The sequence below is a fragment of the Lagopus muta genome, chromosome 2, assembly GCF_023343835.1.
Source record: "Lagopus muta isolate bLagMut1 chromosome 2, bLagMut1 primary, whole genome shotgun sequence".
Lineage (NCBI taxonomy): Eukaryota > Metazoa > Chordata > Aves > Galliformes > Phasianidae > Lagopus > Lagopus muta.
Genome location: NC_064434.1, coordinates 19343238 through 19364323, shown reverse-complemented (window position 1 = coordinate 19364323; position 21086 = coordinate 19343238). Strand labels below are relative to the sequence as shown.

General features: G+C 39.4%; 1 protein-coding gene across 5 annotated transcripts in view; it reads right to left on the bottom strand.

Moving 5' to 3' along the window:
- Positions 1 to 12042, bottom strand: part of FBXO25 (F-box protein 25) — a 30043-nt gene extending 18001 nt beyond the window's left edge. For 2 of the 5 annotated variants that reach the window (XM_048936902.1, XM_048936905.1), the window contains exons 1-5: positions 11947 to 11979; positions 8145 to 8204; positions 7505 to 7648; positions 2263 to 2369; positions 979 to 1028 (exon numbers count right to left, since the gene is read on the bottom strand). In XM_048936902.1, the coding sequence (XP_048792859.1) occupies positions 979 to 1028; positions 2263 to 2369; positions 7505 to 7641 (294 nt within the window). In that variant the 5' untranslated portion in view covers positions 7642 to 7648; positions 8145 to 8204; positions 11947 to 11979. Of the gene's footprint in view, positions 1 to 978; positions 1029 to 2262; positions 2370 to 7504; positions 7649 to 8144; positions 8205 to 11946 lie in introns of all 5 variants that reach the window. The other 3 variants (XM_048936906.1, XM_048936903.1, XM_048936904.1) reach the window with 3 other exon arrangements.
- Between the last annotated feature and the right edge of the window lie 9044 nt (positions 12043 to 21086).

The following is a 21086-nucleotide window of genomic DNA, read 5'->3' as shown; positions in this document are numbered from 1 at the left end:
ACCTGAAGATTTTTTTATTATTATTTCTTGAAGAAGAAATGAAACCAGTTCCAAATAGCCTATCTATCAGGTACCTTGGCAATGTTACTTGGTAGCAAGACCATAAATTCATAATCATTGTCCACTCTGGTATCAAGTGTTCTGAGAATCTATTCTGTTCCTGCATGGTCACAATGCTGATACTGTCTAGTGCTGTCATGCCAGCATAAGATACAAGAATGACTATAAGTAATCAACCCTGCTAAGAGAACCAAAGGAGAACTGGTAATGAGGATAGTCAATTATCAGAAGACAATAATAACTAAATTCAAACAATAAAGTTTATGCAAAAGTAACCAAAAAAGTATTTTATATGCAAAAGTATTAAGGCATTACATGGCAAAAAAATTGTATTAGTCCACTCCTACTCACAAAGTTTAAATTTTCAGCTTTGAACCATCTTTTAAGAAGGACTATCAAATACTGCACAAAAAGTTTAATTACACTAATCAGCTCAACTTGATATGTGAGTTTAGAAGACTCAAATAGGAATTTAATTCAAACAATAAAATATTTTGTCCACTCCAGGAACTGGCAAAAAACACAAGCAAATAGTCACATCACCAGTACAGTAACTTCTGTACAAGTGGGGAGTAGGGAAAATCATCCAGATACATCTATCATACAGCTATCTATCTATACTATCCATCATACAGCTTATGAAGGATAGCAGTGAGTGGTTTTAGGCAGTGTGTTTTGGCATGGGTGACCCTAAACATACACTCAAGTTCCCACATCCTTACCAGAACTATCCACATAAAAGTCACACAAAAGTGACTTTGCTACCTGCCTTTGCCTCCCACAGTCATAACGCTATCAGTGAAGAAAGAATTAAGTACAATAAGAAGATGCAGAACACATGTTTTTCCTCTTATATGAGAGTTGCCATTTAAGCACAAAGACCGTAGAAATTGATGACCCAGAGCATACAGAACTTACTTCTCTGGTGCTTTCCTTATGAACGTAAATCCAATTTTCACGATAAAAACCTGAAATAGAAACATAAGAACTTTTAGACTTCCATTTGAGGTAGTACATTCCAGGAAGGCTTTGAAGAAAATAGACCATCCTCAATAAAATGCTTAATAAGAGGGGAGATAGAACAATTTTGGTGAAGGAAGTTTTTCAGAGCTGAAAAGAACAGCTACAAATGTCAGAAGTTACACACTTTAAAACATACTAAAGTTAAACAACATAAATCAAACAGGAGTGGGGGCCACTGGCAGATGTAGCACTATTATTTTTTTTTTTTTACTGCATACCAAAAAACAATCTCTCTCTTATAAGCACCAATACTTCTCAGTACACAAGGCTCTTTAGCACACAAGGGAATAGAAAGGCACAGCCTTTTTTCACTGAAGGCTCTACTTCTCTAACCTGTTTTTTAAGAACCCTGCAGGAAAGCCAACTATGCAAGACCCACAAAGGCAATTTCTACATTCAGCCTTCAGAAGTCTGGATACAGTGGCAAATGAAAGTTCTCTTACATATCGCCATTCCAGTATATTGAAACACTTTCTAAACCAAGGCAAGCTGGAGGATGCTTTCAGCTTCCTCTATGGCAATCTGTTAATTTCAGAAGGTACAAATAATGAAAATCACTTCAAGATCAATGCACTAGAAGCCTCCACAGTTTGCTATAAACTTTTTTCTTCTTCTACTCACTCTATCAAGTTCTCAATTTCAAGTACTTTTCTTGCTGCCATACGCTTGCAATCTAAAACACGGGTCCTCTTTTAAAACCAGCAATCAACAAAAATAGATTTGATATTTCAATGAAGATATTTTTCATGAAACTCAATACAGGCAAAATCTTTAACAAAAGCATTATGACAAAATATATTTACTCCTGAACTAATTCTAGAGCTATTTGTGTAAGCAAATATAGAAATAATTGAAAATAAAAGTGCTGCTTTGATAAGCAATGACTTCCCTAAGCAGCCAGAAGAATTTAATCTAAAACTAGACCACAAAGCAGAACAGCAGTTTTCATTTGATGCTTACTAATTAGAAACTGCTATTCTTAAATGAATTACTTTGAATCTTTGTAAATCCCACAATAGATGACCAATGCCACAGCTCAATTAAGATGCATAACTTCTGGCACTAAACTTCTGGCCAGTACAAAGACAGACATAATTTAGAAAACTATCCTGTATATGAATATATATGAATGGCTGAATCTACAACAGTTTAAAATAAAGGAAAATAACTCAGCCTTACATTGTGAATCCGTGGTGTTTCTACAGTGATCTTTTTTCCTTTTCTTGGCTGCAAATTCACAGTCCTCAGAAGCATACATTTCATCATCATCACCGCCAGTTAAGATACTAAAATAAAGACATAATTAGAACAGCAGTAATTAAATACCTACGCTGCACACTGCTTATAATTCTCTACATCAAAAAACTTGGTAGAAAAATAAGTTGTTTTTTACATGTTGGCCATCTACTTGAAGGTAGGAAGCAACCTCTCTCAAGATATATGCTACTATGTTCTTTTCTTCCCAGAGTGTTGAATTTTGTGCGCATTTAATCACTTTGATACAAGTATCTTCTTAGTAGCTATTACCTCCTAAGTCATTAGCGATACTAAGAACAGACTACTGAGGAGACAGTAGTAGCTGAACAATTGCCTATCTGCTAAGTTTGAGGATACCAAAGTCACAATTTGAAATGGACTGAGCCATGAAATGGCAGCACACAGGTGAAGATCAGCACAAAATTACTGCACAACCACACAAGGGCAAGACGACAGCAAAAAGGCATCTCTCTTCTAACCACTCTCAATTTTGGTGAAAAATAAGGAAAACTTGTTAAATGCACAAATCACAACACTGTCCATGATTTAGGAGTTACCATACTGTGCTACCAGATGTCACAGGGCATCAAGAACCATGCAGTGACCCCTAGCTCTTCCAGGGGACAATCAAAGCTAAACCTTTGTCACTTCTGAGAGCAAGTTACATAACTTGACACTGAGGACTGACTATAGCAATTCTATTTCTCACATAAGCTTATATTCTAATGTTCATATACATTAAAAACTCTACCTGTGCTACATGCAGTTAAGGTTGTTGTTTCAATTTTCACAGAAAATTATAAGGAACAGCAATCTAGATAATGAGCATGCATTTTACATAGAGGCAATAACCTTGTGTAGATAACTTGAGTAACTCAGGGTACAGCACATTGAAATTGAACTATAAGACTTATTTCTTCATCAGCATTTTTGATAAGAAAGTAGTATACATCACTTTTCCCATACTTCCCTTACTTTCCCTTACTTTTTCCTTACTTCCCTTACTTTTCTTAAGATCTAGAATTACCTATTGAATCTATTTAGCAACATGTTTGAGGTTCAAATTCTAGCAGCAAAATGCAAATGCTAAAACTGAAGGTCACTGGTTTATGCAAAAGTAACCTGTAGTAAGGCATCACATGGTAAAAATTGCATTAGTCTACTACTGCTCACTTACAAAGTTGAAATTTTCAGGTTTGAACAATCTTTTAAGAACTATTAAATACTGCACAAAAAGTTTGATTGCACAAATCAGCTCAACTTAATGATATGTGAGTTTAGAAAACTCAGGAATTTTCATCTGACGTTTAACAACCCCCCTCCCCCCCCCCTCAAAAAGAAGCAACACCTCTGCATTCAAGTAGAGCTAAATTCAAGCTGAGGGCTTAGTTCATGTCTGAAGGCATTTAAAGCATAGACTTAGTACTTCCACATTTTCCAGTACTGACTAGACATCACATCTAGTCAGACAGTGAAAGAGGAGAAAAGAAACTGGCAACCACTGAAAGTAGAATATGACACTGACAACTTATTTGGATTATGTAGTGTTCTAACCTTCCAGTTTTTGTTTGCTTTTAGTGCTCTGTGGTGCCTCCCCCCCCCAAAAAAAAGCTTTCATAAGAGAAATCACCAAGTTCACTAAAAGAATTAAGTTTTAACATTGACTGTATCACCACATCACATGAAAAGTTGTTGCAGAATCCAAAAAAGAGCCCAGCACTCCTGGTAAAGCTTCTGGCTTTATCACCCTAACGTCAGCTACAAGCCATTGAGATCCAGGCTGATGTTCTGCTGTATAGATCAGGCAGAACAGAAACACGCTCACTGACCCAGTGCACTGGGCCAGGCAGGGCAGGAAGCATTGAGAAAGGCCATCTTTAGAACAGGAAGGTTTATCTGGCACAATTCCTACTTTTGTTCCTGGAGAGAAAGAGCCCCTGGAAAGCAATGTAGAGCAGTAATCTATCTGCAGTTATTTAAAGCCTCTTTCCTTCCCAAACACTTCCTCTAGTATCAGACAAGCAAGCAAGGCAGCCTAATAAGACCAGTCAATTAACAAGAGGAATTGCAAAGAGGGCTATTTCAAATATGTTTGTCTGATATCCAAATTCAGCCATGACATTCCAGGAATTCATGTCATTTTAGAGATGAAACTTTGCCTGAGGATTTTCTCACATGAGACTTCACCTCCTTGGGAAAGAAGAATTCATTGTTCACTTTGTGTGTAGTCCTTTTCTATGTATCAGTAACCAATGTTATTCTTGGAAAAACATAAGAGGTTGGTGTGTTTCCAGACACTGAAAAGAAAGTAAGGGTCCCACAGCTATCAGAAAGAACAGGACAGAACCAAGAGCATGTCTACAGCAAATTTTTGCCTTTTTCTTTGCATTCCTTTAAGAAATTTGAAGAGCTGGCTGTTCAAAGCCACCACTCCAAATACCAACTCCTGCTCCTCCAACCACCAAAGTGCAGCTATACAAAGTCAAAGAACTGAATCATGTGCTACATACACCATTATATGTATGATAACTTCATGTTAACAGTTGTCACCATACCACCATTCCTAACATCTGACTGCACCTGACAGGATTTAAATGCATACTTAATATTGCCCGTGTATAGCTGTTCTTAAGTTCAAGTCTTGACGATAGATTGATTGATGACACAGATTGCTCTGTAGCTTCTAAAAGCAGAACATACTGTGTCCTACATATAGCTTAAACTATAATATTCCACACAAAAAGCATGCCAGAATTTCCACTCTTTCAAAAATGTAGTTTCATGACACTATTTTAACAACCTTCTGGAGCGGAAGACTTCGCAGGGCTATCTTAACAACAGCTATTCTTCTTCATTCCCTTGCTTCTTTTCTCATCAAAGAAGAAATGCCTTCACATCATGCATTTACCTATGGAGACATAGTCCTAGTCTATCCAAATATGGAAAATTCCTAAGTTTAGTGCCTGTACCAAACAAAATTACAATATATTCGTCAAATGCTAAACTTATCTGAGACTGAGGACTCCTATCCAGTGCTCACAGAACTTCTGTGAACACCACAGATCATTTAGATAATCAGATGAGAAATACCACAGACAGAAATGACTACCCTGCCAGCCCAACCCAACGTCACTGCCCCTGCATTGAGTTGTCTTTGAACCAGATGGCTTCCAGAAGTCCTTTCCTACCTAAATTATCCTGTATTTTGTATAGACATTAATCAGTGTTGAGCAACAGAAGTTAACTCATAGATCCAGAGTTCTCAAGCTGTAATGAAATTACTCCAAGGTACTGCTATTATGCCAAGTACCACCAACTTGAACACCGCAGTTTAGCTTTCCTCAATATACATTTAAAGCTGCATATACTGAAGCGACAAAGAAATAGGATTGGGGAATATGGTGTGGTTTGGCTATGCTAAGTAGAAGACACGGAAGATGGAAAACTGGGGAATTACTATAGATGAGACCATCTGTTGCAGAATAGGGTGATTCTCAAGTTTGGGATTCTACAAGTTGGCAAGCCAGCCTAAGAAATTCAAATTGTGCAACATTGCCGATATCAAACTTTTATCCAGAGCATTTCATGACCAGTCCCTTCAAATTTATGCTTTTTTTTTAATCCTTAACTTCAATAATCTTGTATCTTCTCAAGCACTTCATTTAAATCCATTCCTAGCAACACAGTTCCCAGAAAGTTCAACAGTAAGATCCTTCAAAACTAAGAAAAAGCTGAGTACTTCAGCTTGAAGAAACAGTAAAAGCAGTCTGATTTAGTTCTTTGGTGAAAAGATTCTGCATATGTATATACACACACTAAATATACAGGCAAACATTGACAAAAAAAAAAAAAAATCAACGTACTATTATGATGAGAAAAACAGAAGTCTTCATTTACAATGATATTCACAAAAATGATTATTCTTGATGTCATACTTGCCAAATATTCATTAAAGCAAACTACAAAATACAAGACTTCATTGGCTGTGCAAGTAAACATCAAAAGTAGACTCCATCTGCCAATAAAAGATTTATGAAAAAAGGAAGAAAAAAATTTGCAAGTATACTGAAGGCAACTTTTTCTTCAGAGACTTACTGAAAGTTCTTCCAATATTTTTTGTATCCACAGCAGCCAGACTGTGGGAAAAAAGCCCAAATGGCATCAGTAACAGATGAACACAAGTAGTAAAGGCATAACGAAAGCCTGAGATGCTGCCCAGAGAGGTTGTGGTCTCATCTCCTGCTCTGGAGATATCCAAAGCCAATGGATGTGATCCTGGGCAATGTGCTCTCAATGACCTTGCCTGAAGCACTCAGGGTTGGATTAGATGATCCCAGGTGGTCTCCTCAACCTCATCTCTGTGATTCTGTGAGACAAGCTCAATAGCAATTCTTCACCACTTGATCACACTTGAGGTTCAGTTCACAAATTTAGAAAACACAGGTGTATGAATAGAGCAAGTTCCAGCTTGCCAGTAAATTCCCACTAGATCAGATTACTTTATCATTTACTGGACTAACAGTAAAACACTGAATGTTCCCTTTTCTCATTATGATGACATTAAGCAGGAATTTATAACCAAGAATGTTATCCCAAAGAAATACTTCGTGGCAAAGACACAAATCAGGAATTTGTTTGGACAAAGCCACTTCTATCACACCAGTGTGTGGGCATTCTGCCACCAATATTACTTTATTTCCTTCTCAGTCTGCCTAATATGGTTACCACTCATTCTGCAGAGGCATATATAGACAAATATAGTACTAGGTAACTGCCATAAAAATAGCACGAGTCACGCTTTTAGAACAAAGGCAATATATGACTACCATAAATGGGTCCAATCCAGTACACAATCAACAGAAGTGCTTCGTTCAAGGTAACATTTCACCACACTTGCTGCATTTGCAACTTACAGATATCACTTCAGTCTCAAGAGAAAAAAAAACAATCCAACTACACAACATAGAATAAGATTCATCTGCCTAAAAAAGCAACTCATGAAGTAGCAACAAGAAGATGGACAGTCTACAGAAGAGATAAACAAAGCACACAGCTGCATCTGTATGCTTCACACACATGAAGAGATCACAAGTTAAGTCAATTGCAGCTTTCCCACCTGCTGTTAAATAAAAATAACGTGGTTCTGCATGGGTCGATAACTTACACAGTGTGACTGATGTCATTAAGCTGACTGTTTCCACCCTGAAGCGCAGATCCAAAAGGTTCAAATCGTTTCCATCCATCTTCTGTTTTAACCCACCTCCATCCAGGAGACCTCCAGTCTTGGCCCAAAAATGGCATGGTTTCTCTATGAGGAGCAAGAAAACGTACTATTTCAGTTACCAAAACCTGCAGAGTTTGTTATGTCATTTCTTTAACTTTGAAAGTGTGCGATTACATTGTGAAAATAAAGTTCTGTTGAACAGATTCAATAGTTCAAGTACATTTTTGATTCCTTAACCTCATTTCTCCTGTACTTCAGCTTTTCTTAGATTGAAGTAGACTCCACAGTTTTTAAGAACAAGTAAAATAACTTCTGTAGTCCACAAGAAGAGGTGATAACCAAGCAAAATTAACCACGGTAGAGCAGGACTTGAACTACTAGTTTTTGAGATATGACTATTAAATGGTTGTTCACATCTAATGAGCTCAAACTAATGATTCTCCACTTATTCTTTTTCTCTGTTAAGCCTTCCAAATATCAAGATGCACTACACTGTATACAATGATGATTCAGTACATAAATACCCACTTTCCAAAATACATATATATTTTTAGGGTCATCTCCCAAGTTAGGCTATTACCTGGATACTCAGGACAAACAGAGACCACAGAATAACATCAGTTGTCAATGACCGAATTTCCTAGAAACAGATACAAGTCAGCACAGGTATACCACAATACAGTGCTGCATCACTCTTTTCCAAATAGGAGAGCCACTTTTAACACGTAAATGCTATGAATTTGAAGAAAACATTTTTCTACACTTTAAAGAACCTGAGCTTACGATCTTTTGCCTTCTTCATCCCATTCATGACATTCATACTGTTGTTTGTTTTGAGTAGAGATTCTACGTGCAGACTGCACAGGGCAAAAAGCATTGTGTGTTAACAATTGTGCGTTCAAGTTGAAAAAATATTAGGCCAGATCAGTCAAACATCACTGTGCATTTATGTATCCATTCACACTCCACACACACACATTAATCAGAGTGAGAGAAGAAACAGAAGGATGAAAAACCTCATGAAATAGAAGCTGAGAAAAAGAAAACAAAGAAACATCCCACAACACACCACACAAAATGAGGCACTGTCTAGCCCCTGACACTGATAAAAGTCCTCTTGCTATTTGTATCTCAGCCTTCCTCTGAACCTGACAGGAATCATTTCCAAAGCTCACCACATCCTTCCCTCCAACCACCACAAATTTCATTCACGCCTGCATTCTTTTCCCTGACTTGTTGGTGATTTAGTAATCACAATAGGCATCATAAACTGCATTTCTTCCACTTGTTCAGAACACCTCTCTTTTAGGCTGAAATTAAGACCCTCTTGTCTCTACAATAACTGTTTGAATAGCAAGTGTTTATGAGCACATTTCCAAATAAGACAGCTTAAGGTATTTCAACTCCCAGCAACATCAGCAAATGTTTTCTACCTGAAAAATGTAGAAAACTATCAAAGATACTAAGAAAACAGCAGAAGAGCAAACAATTTTAAACTATGTCTAGAGATGCAGTGCTCACAAACTATTTCTAGTCAGCAGTTCTGATACAAATATTAAATGTTATTATAGGTACACCTCATCAGCCCCAAAAAGTTAAAAACTAGAGTGAATTCAGGACTATAGAGATAATAGATTGAAGAGGAAAGAAAAAAAAAAGATGTACAATTTTTAAGAATAGATAGAAATAACTGTTGGGAAAATGAATAAATGCTTGCAGCATGGTGGAATGCATATTCTTACAAGCTAATGGGGTAAGATACATAAAAAGGAAAAGCTTCCTGAAAACAATACAACACAGAAAACTTTGTTCTAGAGGACAGCAGCAGCAGGAATCCAAAGCCAATCAGAACAGAACAGGCTTGTAGGTAGGTTTTGAGAAGTCGTGAGTTTTGGAAAAAGGTAGTTTCAAGTTAGCACCCTTACCAATGGCACGATATGTATAACTCCCTCCTGTGAAGCCATACAGGCATTTAAAATAACAGGCTTCAGCACACACATGCTCTAAACCAGTCTACTTCCCAGACCTTTAGGATGATTTGGAAAACTGATGGCCTTTTTTTGGAAGGTTTCAACACAGAATAGAATTTCTTTTTCATCTGTCTTTCAAATAATGACATTAAGCACTTTCAAAGTAGTGGCAGCCACAAGCACACCCACGAAGAGCACTGACACTTGCTCCAGAAGTCTTGGAAAGCTGCACTTAAGATAGATTTCAAGGAGATAAGCATAACTCTTCCACATAAAATCATTAACAGTTGAAAAGACCACTAAGATCACCGAGTCCAACCATCCACCCATCACGATCACACCACTAAACCATGCCATTAAGTGCAACAACTACAACTTCCTCAAAAACCTCTAGCAATGGTGACCCCACCACTTCCATTCCCAGCCTGTTCCAATGCACTACCACTCATTGCAGAATTTTTTCCCCAGTACTTAACTCGAACCTCCCCAGCACAAGTTATGGTTGTTATGCTGGAATGGACTGCCCAGGGAGGTGGTGGAGTCACAAACCCTGGGGGTGTTCAAGGAAAGGCTGGATGTTGTGTTGAGGGACATGGTTTAGTGGGAGCTACTGGGAATAGGTGAACGGTTGGAGTGGATGATCTTTTAGGTCTTTTCCAACCTTGGTGATTCTGTGATTATCTCTTGTCTATCACTAGCATCTAGTATGTTGAGTACATTACCTTTTTAAGATTCAAAAGTAAAAAAGCTATTAAAAAGATCAGATTACTTTAAACTTAAAAATTTGTGGAAGATGACAGAAAGCCAGCAACTGTGTAAAGCCAATACACATTGACCTATTTATTTGTCCCTCCAAAACACAGATATTTTTAGCCCAAGACACAGTCTCACTATCACACAAACCAAGAGTGTATCCCTTCAGGAGCAATTTCCAAATGCTACTTGTATGGATATGGGTTTGGGGCTCTTTAACATTCAACAGGATTTCTGTTCTTGATATTGAGCAATTTGCTCATCTTATCAAAACAACTACTGTGGAGAAAAAAAATCTGAGGCTGCATAAAGAAAAGAGTTAATGGAGCATAACCTGGTCTTAACCTGGGCACAGTTTAGTGATAGGACTCTGTAGGTCAGGCTAACAGTTGAACTTCATGATTCTGAAGATCTTTTCCAACCTAGATGATTCTATTGTCATTATCCAACAACAGGGGCTTAATGGAAGACATTACTTGCATTTTAACTTGCTCCTAAAAGCCAAACAGGAGCAAGAGTTCTTCACAACATACAACTTTTCCTCATGAGGATGGCAAAAAGGACAGTGGAGACAAGAGCCACACTAAAGAAGCATGGAAGGAATAGCACAGAAGCCTGTGTAGGTCAGGCTTAATACAGCCTGAGATTAACTGCCCTAGACACCCATCCACTTGAGAGGGAGCTCTGTTTAATACAAAGTCGGCAACTTACTACAAAAGTAAATGCTACTACAAAGACATTCACGATTGTGGCAAGATCCTATTACTCTGCCAATTTACTAAAGAAAGTCTCTTCTGTCTATATATTCCTATACTTCAGAACATATAATTATGACCCAAACCATTCTTATTATTCCACAGCAAGACCACATGATATTAAGATCCCTTTCAACCCAAGTAATTATCAGATGGGACAAGTCAATGCTCTCATGTTTCCCAGCAATCCAACAGCACACCCTCCCTTGCAACCCTAACATTACCTTTTCAGGAGCTCAACCTTCAGAAGGAACTGGACCTTTACACTCATGCTACAGGCAGGTGATGTTTTTCCAGAAACCAGCCTTATCAGCCTCTATGACTCAGAAGTCAGAGTCTGATTTGACTTCATCCCCAGCCCATGTTTCTTCATATCAAATAGCTGCCTCAAATCAAACCTCGAGGTGCTGCAAAGACTCAGCTGCTCAGCTTCTCCTCCTGCCCACCTCAGTTGCACCTCTTATTTCCCCACACATTTAAGTACACCCAGGCTGTACAGGATCCATTTTTCGAGAAGCATGGATAAATGCCCCTCATTTTCATGAGAATTCCTACCTGAAGCTTCTCCCCTCTTCCCTGCTGCCACCCTTTGCTCACCCCAACTCTCTCACTGCCCTGCAGCCCCCGGTACAGCCTCACTCCACTCCCACAGACAGGCTCCCAACCCCCAGCCCCCAGCACGCCGTCCCTCACGCCCAGCACCGGCCCGTTCCCATCCTTCCCCATCCCACGCCACCGCAGCTCCGCTCCCAAACCCCTCACGCCACGTCTGCCCACACCCAGCACCAAGCAACCCCCGAGCTCGCGACACTCTCACAAACAGCCCCAGCGACCTCACACCGCCTACTTCGCACACCACTTCCCCACGCCTGGCCGGCCCGGCCCGGCCCGGCCCGTCCCGTACCTACCGGCGGTAGCGCGGCTCCCCGCAGCGCGATGGACGCAGGCCGCGGGACTATTGACGGAAGTAACATGGGGCGGCTCTGACCCCGCCCCCGCGACGCGCTGATTGGCCGCCGGCCGCGGCGCTTGTTGCTACCCGGCAGCGCCCTCGTCTATTGGTGCCGTGGGGGCGCTGGCGTCAGCGGCGGGCGGGGGCCGGGCGCGAGCGGGAAGCGGGGCGCACGTGCGTCAATGTTTTGCCGGCGAGAGGGACTGAGGGGGGCGGGGCCGCGGTTGCGGCCGCATCGTGGCGTCTTGCCTGAGCCTCGGTGTTGTACGCGGAAGCCCCTCAGGAAGCCACATCCGTGCGGCTTGTAGCTTGTCGTAGAATGACAGGACGACCGGAGTTGGAAGGGACCCTAAAAGGCCATCCGGGCTGAGCCCATGCTGTGAACAGGGGCGCCTACAGCTTGAGCAAACGCCGTGCATCCTGACCTTGGGTGTCTGCAGGGATGGGGCGTCCAACACCTCTGTGGTGGTGACTGTATGTCACAAATACCTCTTCATGACAATACTTCGCTTCTAATCGGCTCTGGTAGTACACAGCCAAAGAAACAAAGCACTCAGCAGAGAGAGCAAGGAAAGACTTTTATCTCCCTGAGTTGAACACTAAGGCACAGCTAAACAGTGTGCAGACCACTCAAAACCATAAGGCAGCCACGCTTCCAGATCCAAATGCAAATACAGCCACGGCAAAGGCAGCAGCTCCTCATGGAAGGAGGCTGTAGGCCACATGTCAGTCTGCTTGCCGCAATGCAGTTGAGAAGAGTTACCCAGCCTCTCACTGGATGAGAACATGAGATGGTATTGGCAGTTTTATGCCAGTAAACTCTTTTTGGGGCCGCACATTTTCCCATAATTGTCAGTCTTGCTAACCCCCATCTCTTATTTGCTTATTTATTTCTTCTAGCCTGAGTTCTTGCTGATATTGCTGGCTGCTGGTGGCAGCCTTTGGCCTAACACAGCTAGCAAGATAGATGAGTCCACCCACAGTCATCCTTTCCTTGTCTTGTAAATATATCTTAACTGCCAATAACTTGTGGTAAACTCAAGACCTGCCTGGATACCTACCTGTACGACCTGGTGTAGGGAACCTGCTTTGGCAGGAGGGTTGGACTCGGCGATCTCTGGAGGTCCATTCCAACCCCTACGATTCTGTCATTCTGTGATTCTGTATTCCATTAAAGACCCTTTCTTGCTCCTTTGGATATTGGTTGAGAAAACTCCTTTGTATTAGAGAAAAAATCATTTTGCCTGCAGGTTTCCTCCCTACTTTCTCTGTGTCTGTTCAAGAGTTATACGGAATGTGAACGTAAAACACAAACACAGTTACCTTACAGCCCTGATCTTTTAGGGCAGATGGGTTTTGACTAGTGGAACATCATGAGCTGGCCGTCTGATTGCAGAGTAACGCAGTTCAAAAAACATGGTGCAGTACTCTTGCATTTAGCTGAGGATGAGGCAGTGTTAAAGCACTGAAAGAGAGTAAGCTTTCAGGGCAGAAGGCGCAACAAGCACGCAAATACAATCATCCATATTCTTAAAGAAAGTATGCAAGATGGTAAGGAACACATTCTGGTATTTGTCCTGCCCTCATCTCAGAGCTAGTAGATTGGTGCCACAGTGGTCACTACAGGAATAGGGAAAAGAAGCAAACTTTGCTGTATAGAAGCCTGTCTTCTGCCAATACCATTGCATGACACTTCAACATGGAGAAGGATTTACTTAAGTGTTGCCCAAGCAGCAAACTGTGTTACTGTACAGAGCTTTTGAGGGCTGAAGAGTCTTAGGGACAGGTGGGCATGCAAGCCATTTATAAGCCATGTCCTTCATGCAGCACACAGAGCTGGTACTCACAGCCTTTAATCGTCCAGCCCGCTCAATGTCTCATGCCTTAGGAAGCATACAGTATGAAAGGAGGAAGCAGAGGCTGCAGTGACATGTTTCTGGTACCTTCATTTTTCTCTTTCATAGGTACTAGAAGAGTAAGGACAAATATGCCCTCCCAGGTTAGGCAGCCACACATTTTGATCTGCACTGCTTATTTATTGAAGTCATTAATAGCTGAGACATATAAGTAATTGGGTTTTCCATGACAATTCCTCTATTTCCTGAATATTCTCCAGTTGTTGTATTTTCCCTAATGGTTTCAGTGTATTTATATAAACTGTACATTAAAGAGAACCACAACAATCTGATTTTTTTTAATTGATTTACTGCAGTCACTTGTAATGACGTCGATTTTATTTGTATGTGGATATATTCCAACTATAGCAAAATCTTGTGCTAATTTGACAAGAAGATATGGTGTTCATTGCCTGTAGCATTGAATCATCATCTCTATTGGAAGTGTGCTTTGCTCTACATACTCCCCAACAAAAGGGAGTTATTTACTATTTATGCTATTAGTTTGCCTTTTTTTTTTTCCCTAACTAAAGCTGATATCTTTTCAAACAAGCAAATTTATAAATATTTTCTATTGTAAAGAATAATTGTTAAATTGTTAATCAGATTCTATCTTGAGAGTCCAAGCTCCTATCTATAAAAAATGTTCAATATATTCAGGATTGAAGACTGATAAATGTATTTTTCAAAAACCACATGTAGTGCGTGTCTATGTTAAAATATATATAAAAGAAAATATATTGTTAATTTTGACCTATCATCCTAGTTTACATGACTACATGCAGAACGTTCACGGGAAAGAAATTGACTTGCTGAGAACCACTGTGAAAGTTCCTGGAAAGAGGCCGCCTCGAGCTACGTCAGCTTGTGCCCCCATCTCCAGTCCCAAAACAAATGGCCTTTCCAAGGACATGAGCAGTTTACACATCTCACCGAATTCACTCCTTCCTATCTTGAGAGTCCAAGCTCCTATCTATAAAAAATGTTCAATATATTCAGGATTGAAGACTGATAAATGTATTTTTCAAAAACCACATGTAGTGCGTGTCTATGTTAAAATATATATAAAAGAAAATATATTGTTAATTTTGGGGGTATTTCAAACATTAAAATAACAATGAAACTCGGAGACATTAAAGACAAATCCAATCGACAATGAGCAATTGATTCTTGAGTAACTTAGTAATATTTGACACTGTTGTGCATCAGACATAGTAAGGCAATTTGAAACTTTTGTATTGGAAACTGAACAAACTGGTCTCCAGTTTGATTGTAATTTTGATTATTTCAGAAGGATGAAAGTGAAGATTGCATTAAATCCAGATGGTCTCTGATTTTACAATTCAGTAGTTACCACGGTTGTTGGTAGCAGGTCCATATAAACAGTATAGATGATGCCCTCTGGATCATCTTCACATTAAAGTGAATTTAGGAGAACTAAATAAAATGGCAAATTCCATCTCTCTGATTTATTTCCTGTTAAGCTACTTAAATTATGATTCCTATCTAATAAGACACAGAGAAGGTGAATTCTCTAAATAAGCTAATTCTCTAATAGCTCGTTCTATACTAAGTTGTTTTGCTTGTAAGAACTGAGATATGATTAAAAGTAAAAGAAACTGTGTTATGTAGAGTGGCTTAGAATAACCTCCTGGAGAATGTGAAGCAGTTTTTCATCTGCATTTTTGTTACTTGGAACATATGGTTTGCAAATATGCATCATGTCTAATGGATTCTGATATTTCTGAGGAATCATCTGAATATGAGGGTTGTCGTGGATGCAAATAGCTTTCCTGCCTTCAGGAGAATCATTTTCAATTTGCTGAGTAATCACTATACATATTTCAAAGAACAGAATATTCGTGGCAAATAATACCAGAGCCCAATTCAGTTACTTAGGAACATTTAATGCTAGAAAGAAAAGAAAGGGGAAAGTGTTGTGAAAGACATAGCATCATTAGACAGCAGAAGGGAGCTTAAAATGGTAAGGAAGTCATAGCATTTTATAGGTAAGCCCAAACTGGAAAAGAACACATAATCCAAGCAGTTACAGTTTTTCCAAGGAGTCAGTTGCTTATAATTTCACTTTTCAGGAAAGCTTCCAACTGGTGAAAAAAAATAGCAAAGCTTGGACAAAAGCCTCTTTGTCCTGACTGTTATTTAATGTGTGATTTCCAATGTATTACAAAGTTCTCCTGAGCTTCTTTTGTGGCTGGCATCAATTTTTTTCCCAAATATTTGTCACCAGTACTGCCAAAAGAAGAGGTAATTGTCTTCATTATTCTCCCTAGACTACAAGAAAATGAATATATGAGGATGAGTCTACATGTGTAAGAGAGCACCCCCTTCTGCATGTTTGGCTGCAGGGTCTCAGGACCAGCTCAGGGTGTTGTAGGCATTCCCCTTTTCCTCTGGGAACAGGGGTCAGTGCTGTGGGAAGCAGCCTGGCCTGTCGACATACCTTGCTGAGGCCAGGACCCAACATCAACCTGCAGGCTGCCTGGCCTGACCATGGACCTGATGGTCTGGTTGGACTTGGCCACGCTGCCTGTGAGCCTGCCCTTTTGTCTCTGGCCTCCCCCTCAGCTCCAGCCTGCTCAGGCTGCAGGGAATGGAAGTAAGAAATGTCTCATGCAAGCTTGGTGAGCAAGTGAATTCACATATGCGGATTTTTTCTGTAGGTTACTAATAGTTACATTCAAATGTTGATTTTTTTTTTCTTTGTTTTTTAGCAGAGATTCACCAATCAGTGTTGAATATCAAACAGTAGCATAAAGGATTTTTTATTACATAGCAATTCACAGCTAATTGTAAAAATATTTTGATTGGAAGGAGCAGTATATGATGTAGGGCAAAGTATTTTGAAAACTAATAATCATTCCAAAGAAAAAAATGGTAGCAGTTTACTAGGAAATAACACTAAGGGAGAAATAAAAGTTTCAGTGTCACAATGAAGAACACGATTTTAGTTAAACTGCAGAGAAACAATCTGAAAAACAGCATGTACCATATCTCGAGACAAATCTTTAATTGAAAGCACTGGGACACCAACAGAAATTACAGCATTTGATCGATGATAGGTTGGGTACTGCGGCTAAGTCATTTGCAGTGGGCAAAATCTGAGATCAAAACCGAGATTCAGAGAGGAAATTTTCATTTTCAGATATGAGCTTTGTTTATATAAGTGAGATAAGTAAGAGAGGAAATAAACTAGTTTAGGAAATTGCTGTATGGGATAGATTTTTATAGTTGTTCAAACTATGGGGATTGGTAAGAAATGACTTTAAATTGACGATCATTTCTTTTGTGCTAAAGAAGAATGGTGAGGGATTTTCTAACCTTCTACCTTTATTCAGAAATCCAAATGAAACAAAGCTAAATGAAGTTTTAGGAGGAGAATTACTGTACTGGTATGTTACCAGCTGTTTTTTCTGTATTTGTATGCATCCAAAGAACCAGTGGTTTCTTTTAGATTAGTGGTTTTGAATGTCCATAAGTGAAAGTGACTACTACTGCAAAAATTAGGGGTATACAGCTGACAGAGGACGCAAATCAAAACTAAAGCCAATGCTAGAATAATTAAAATAGACCTAAAATTAATCTAGAAATGTGAAGATATCTAACCTGTGTAGATGTTCTCCCTTCTTTTCCTCTCTCTTTCAGGTTTTCCCATAGGAGGAATTGAAACTATCTAATATCTAATTAATTTTAAAGAGAAGCTTAATCAGCGTATGGAGGAGGCTTTGTGATGTAGTTGAACCTGACTGCAGGGAAGTGAGTTAGAACTAGTAGAGATAAGAGAAAGGCTAAGAAAAATAGTGCTTTATGGTTCTACAAAGTGATACGTACTGGTGTTTCAGTGTTCAATTAAAGGAGATGACTAACAGAACTGCTAGCTGCTAAGGGTACATTTCCAGAGGAAGAGAGAAAAAAAGATAAAGGGAAAAGGATAGCTAGAGAGCTTGTAGAGAAATTAGTTGCTTATCAGTTTGACTGAATCTGATAAATAGGTTTACACAGATGGCATGCAGTCTCAAACACAGAATCGTAACATCACTCATACTAGCAATTAAGCAGAAAACATGGAGGACAGGGGAGATATAGTACAAGGGGAAATGCTCCGACCAACTGTCCTAGTTTTATCAGTACTCCGTATGATGACATCATGCAACAGGCTGTTCGGGTGCAGAGGCACAGTGCACTGTGGACATGTGTTTCCTTGTTTCTCTTGCCACCTCACATGAGTTCTGTTCCACAATAGGAAGATACACTGGGATGTACTGCATTTCCCAAGAGACTCCATATGATTTCAGATTCTGGGTGATGAAGGAAGAGCACTCTTGTCTTTTCTGGGAGGTGAGTCATGGAGGGCCAGCCAAGAAAGTCTCAGACTGACTCTCTCTTCTGGTTTTATTTCTGATTTGTTTTGATTTATTACTCTTAATTATTCTGTATTATCTCACATTCCTTTTAATGAATTAGTTTCTCCTATCTCAATCGAGTTTTTTCCCTCTTCCTTCCCCCACATCCTTCTCCCAAGGGGAGGGAGAGGTGTTGCGTGATGAACTCTTCAAACTGCAACACTAATTAAAAAGAAAAGATAGAAGAAATTAAAGCTTATAAACATAACTTCTGATGGAAAAATCTGGAGCTAACACGTTCTGTTTAGTGAGCTGGAGTGTATGTTTAGTAGATGCTAAATCTACTGGTAGACAATAGGAAACTGGTAGACAATCAGAATCTGGGAGGATCTCTACGAATGGGAAAGACATACTAAGAATCAAAAACAATCTTGGAAATGTATTCTGAAAAACAGAATGGAATTCACTACAGGTCTTGTTTTAGTCATAACTAAAATACTGCCCACATCACACTTCTATATAGAAATTTGTCTGTGAAATGACCATGATTTAATGGAGTTGCATTAAAGAAACAATAAAAAAAGACAAGCGTGCAGACTAAATTAGTAATGAAGTGAGATGCCATATCTCAGTAGCAGAAGATGTATCCAGTAGAACAATAACATTATTTGGAAGAACAGGACCACTCAGGGAATAAAAAAGAAAGCATTTTATAGAAGGAAAATTAATGAGATTTACCCTACTTGTGCTTACACCCCTAAATAATAATTGTGGTAGTCAATTTACATTGCCTCAATAGTGGTAGTGTGAGAACAGAATCAGGCTGTCTGGTTTATCAAAAAATGTAATGAAAGCCAACAAAGTATTTCATCTACATGAGATGAGGAATTCAAACTTAGAGTAATTGAAGGTGAAACTAAATGTGTTCTTCATTTACACATACACTCACTTCTTGTGTTTTAGTATACAGGTGTCAATGACATGAGATTCTAGTTTCAGAAATGTCCTGCTTCAAGTTTACTTTCTGAAATGAACTGCATGTGCATGGTTAAAGAAAGAGAAAATGTATTGTACAATAAAAATTTTGTTTGAAAACCTGTACAATTGTGTCTTTCCGTGGACACAAACAGACTCCAGATTTATTTCTAAAGTGAGGTAAATAATTTCTTACTACAACTACTTTGATTCTATAGTTATGTTATTTTTCAGAACTGGACATTCTCCATCCTTACTGGAGATTTTCTCTGGGAAAAGTGGCATGTTGAACTGAATGGCTTAATTTCTTCACTTTTTAGTAGTTTTCCATTTCCATCATAGAATCATAGAATTGTTTAGGTTGGAAAAGACCTTTGAGAGGAGATCATCGAGTCCAACCACAACCTAACCATTCTACCCTAACTCTGACAACCCTCCACTAAATCATGTCCCTGAGCACCACATCCAAACAGCTTTCAAACACATCCAGGGATGGTGACTCAACCACCTCCCTGGGGAGCCTATTCCACTGCTTAACAACACTTTCTGTAAAGAAGTGTTTCCTAATATCCAACCTAAACCTCTCCTGGTGCACCTTAAGGCCATTTCCCCTCATCCTGTCACCCGTCACCAGTGAGAAGAAACCAACCCCGCTCTCACTGCAGTCACCTTTCAGGTATTTGAAGACAGCAATAAGGTCTCCCCTCAGCCTCCTCTTCCCCTGACTAAACAGCCCCAGTTCCTTCAGTCTCTCCTTATAGGGCATATTCTCCAAGCCCTTCCTGTATTTTCTTCTTGTAATTTTGATACGCTAAATGAGGAGAGACAAAAGGGGACAAAAGGAAAAACAGAGTTCTGAGATAAAAACAGTTATTTCTATATAGGAAGACAAGAGAATTAGGGTTTGGAGTAATCAGATGTTGAACACTGGAGCACTGTAAATTCTGCTGGCAAGTATGTCTGCTTCTGTGGGATGCATGCTTTGTCCTGATGCTCATTTTTTATTACAAAGGTAGTTAGTGCCCTGGGTTATGTTTATTACCTCATTCTAGGATTTAAAACAAGAACAAAATTATGTGGCTTTTTGACAAGAAATGATGTTTTGGTGGCTTTGGGGCACTGAGTCATCAGAGACTCTTTGTGTATCAAATTGGTTTTTAATGGCTTCTTTCTTTCAGATGTGTTATTGCTGCCATTAACAGTGACAGATAGATGGATACAGTTTATGCTTTCATTCCTTTCAGGTGTCCTGTTATGCCTCTGAAACCTCCCATCCTCCCATTATTCATTCTCTCCTTTCTGAGTTATGATGGCTTTATCTTCAAAAACACTGTTCATTCTTGAGCTCAAGGCCATTTCTGGATGTAGCTAGAGGGAGTCACTGTCGTATTTAAAGTTCATCACCTCCACAGCAGCTGTCAATTAGGTGGTTTTGTGGTTCTTTTTTTCTAGTCCTTGTGCACTTGTAAGCCCTCCTATTAGACTTTTATGAGAAATAAATGGTGGTTATAATTTACATATTGCCACTTGTTTCTGTTTGAGTGATTTGCAGTTTTTCTCAAAGTGAGTGGCACCAATGGATTACCAGCCTGACCCAGAGATGAAGCAGCAAACAAGCTGACAAAATCCATAGCTGGTAGCATATTATAGTGATGGATTTCAGAGTAATTTTAGCCCTTCCTGGAAAGATCTGAAGATGAACGATTCTAGCTAATAAAAGTAAAACCTGAAGGTTGATTGCTATAGTTTGCTGCAAATGCAGGTAATTTAACTATTCTTAAATCTAGCAGAGATTAAGCGTATGACCAGTAATTCTAAACCTCATCACTAGCAGTCCTCGTGACTAGTAGTCCTAATAACC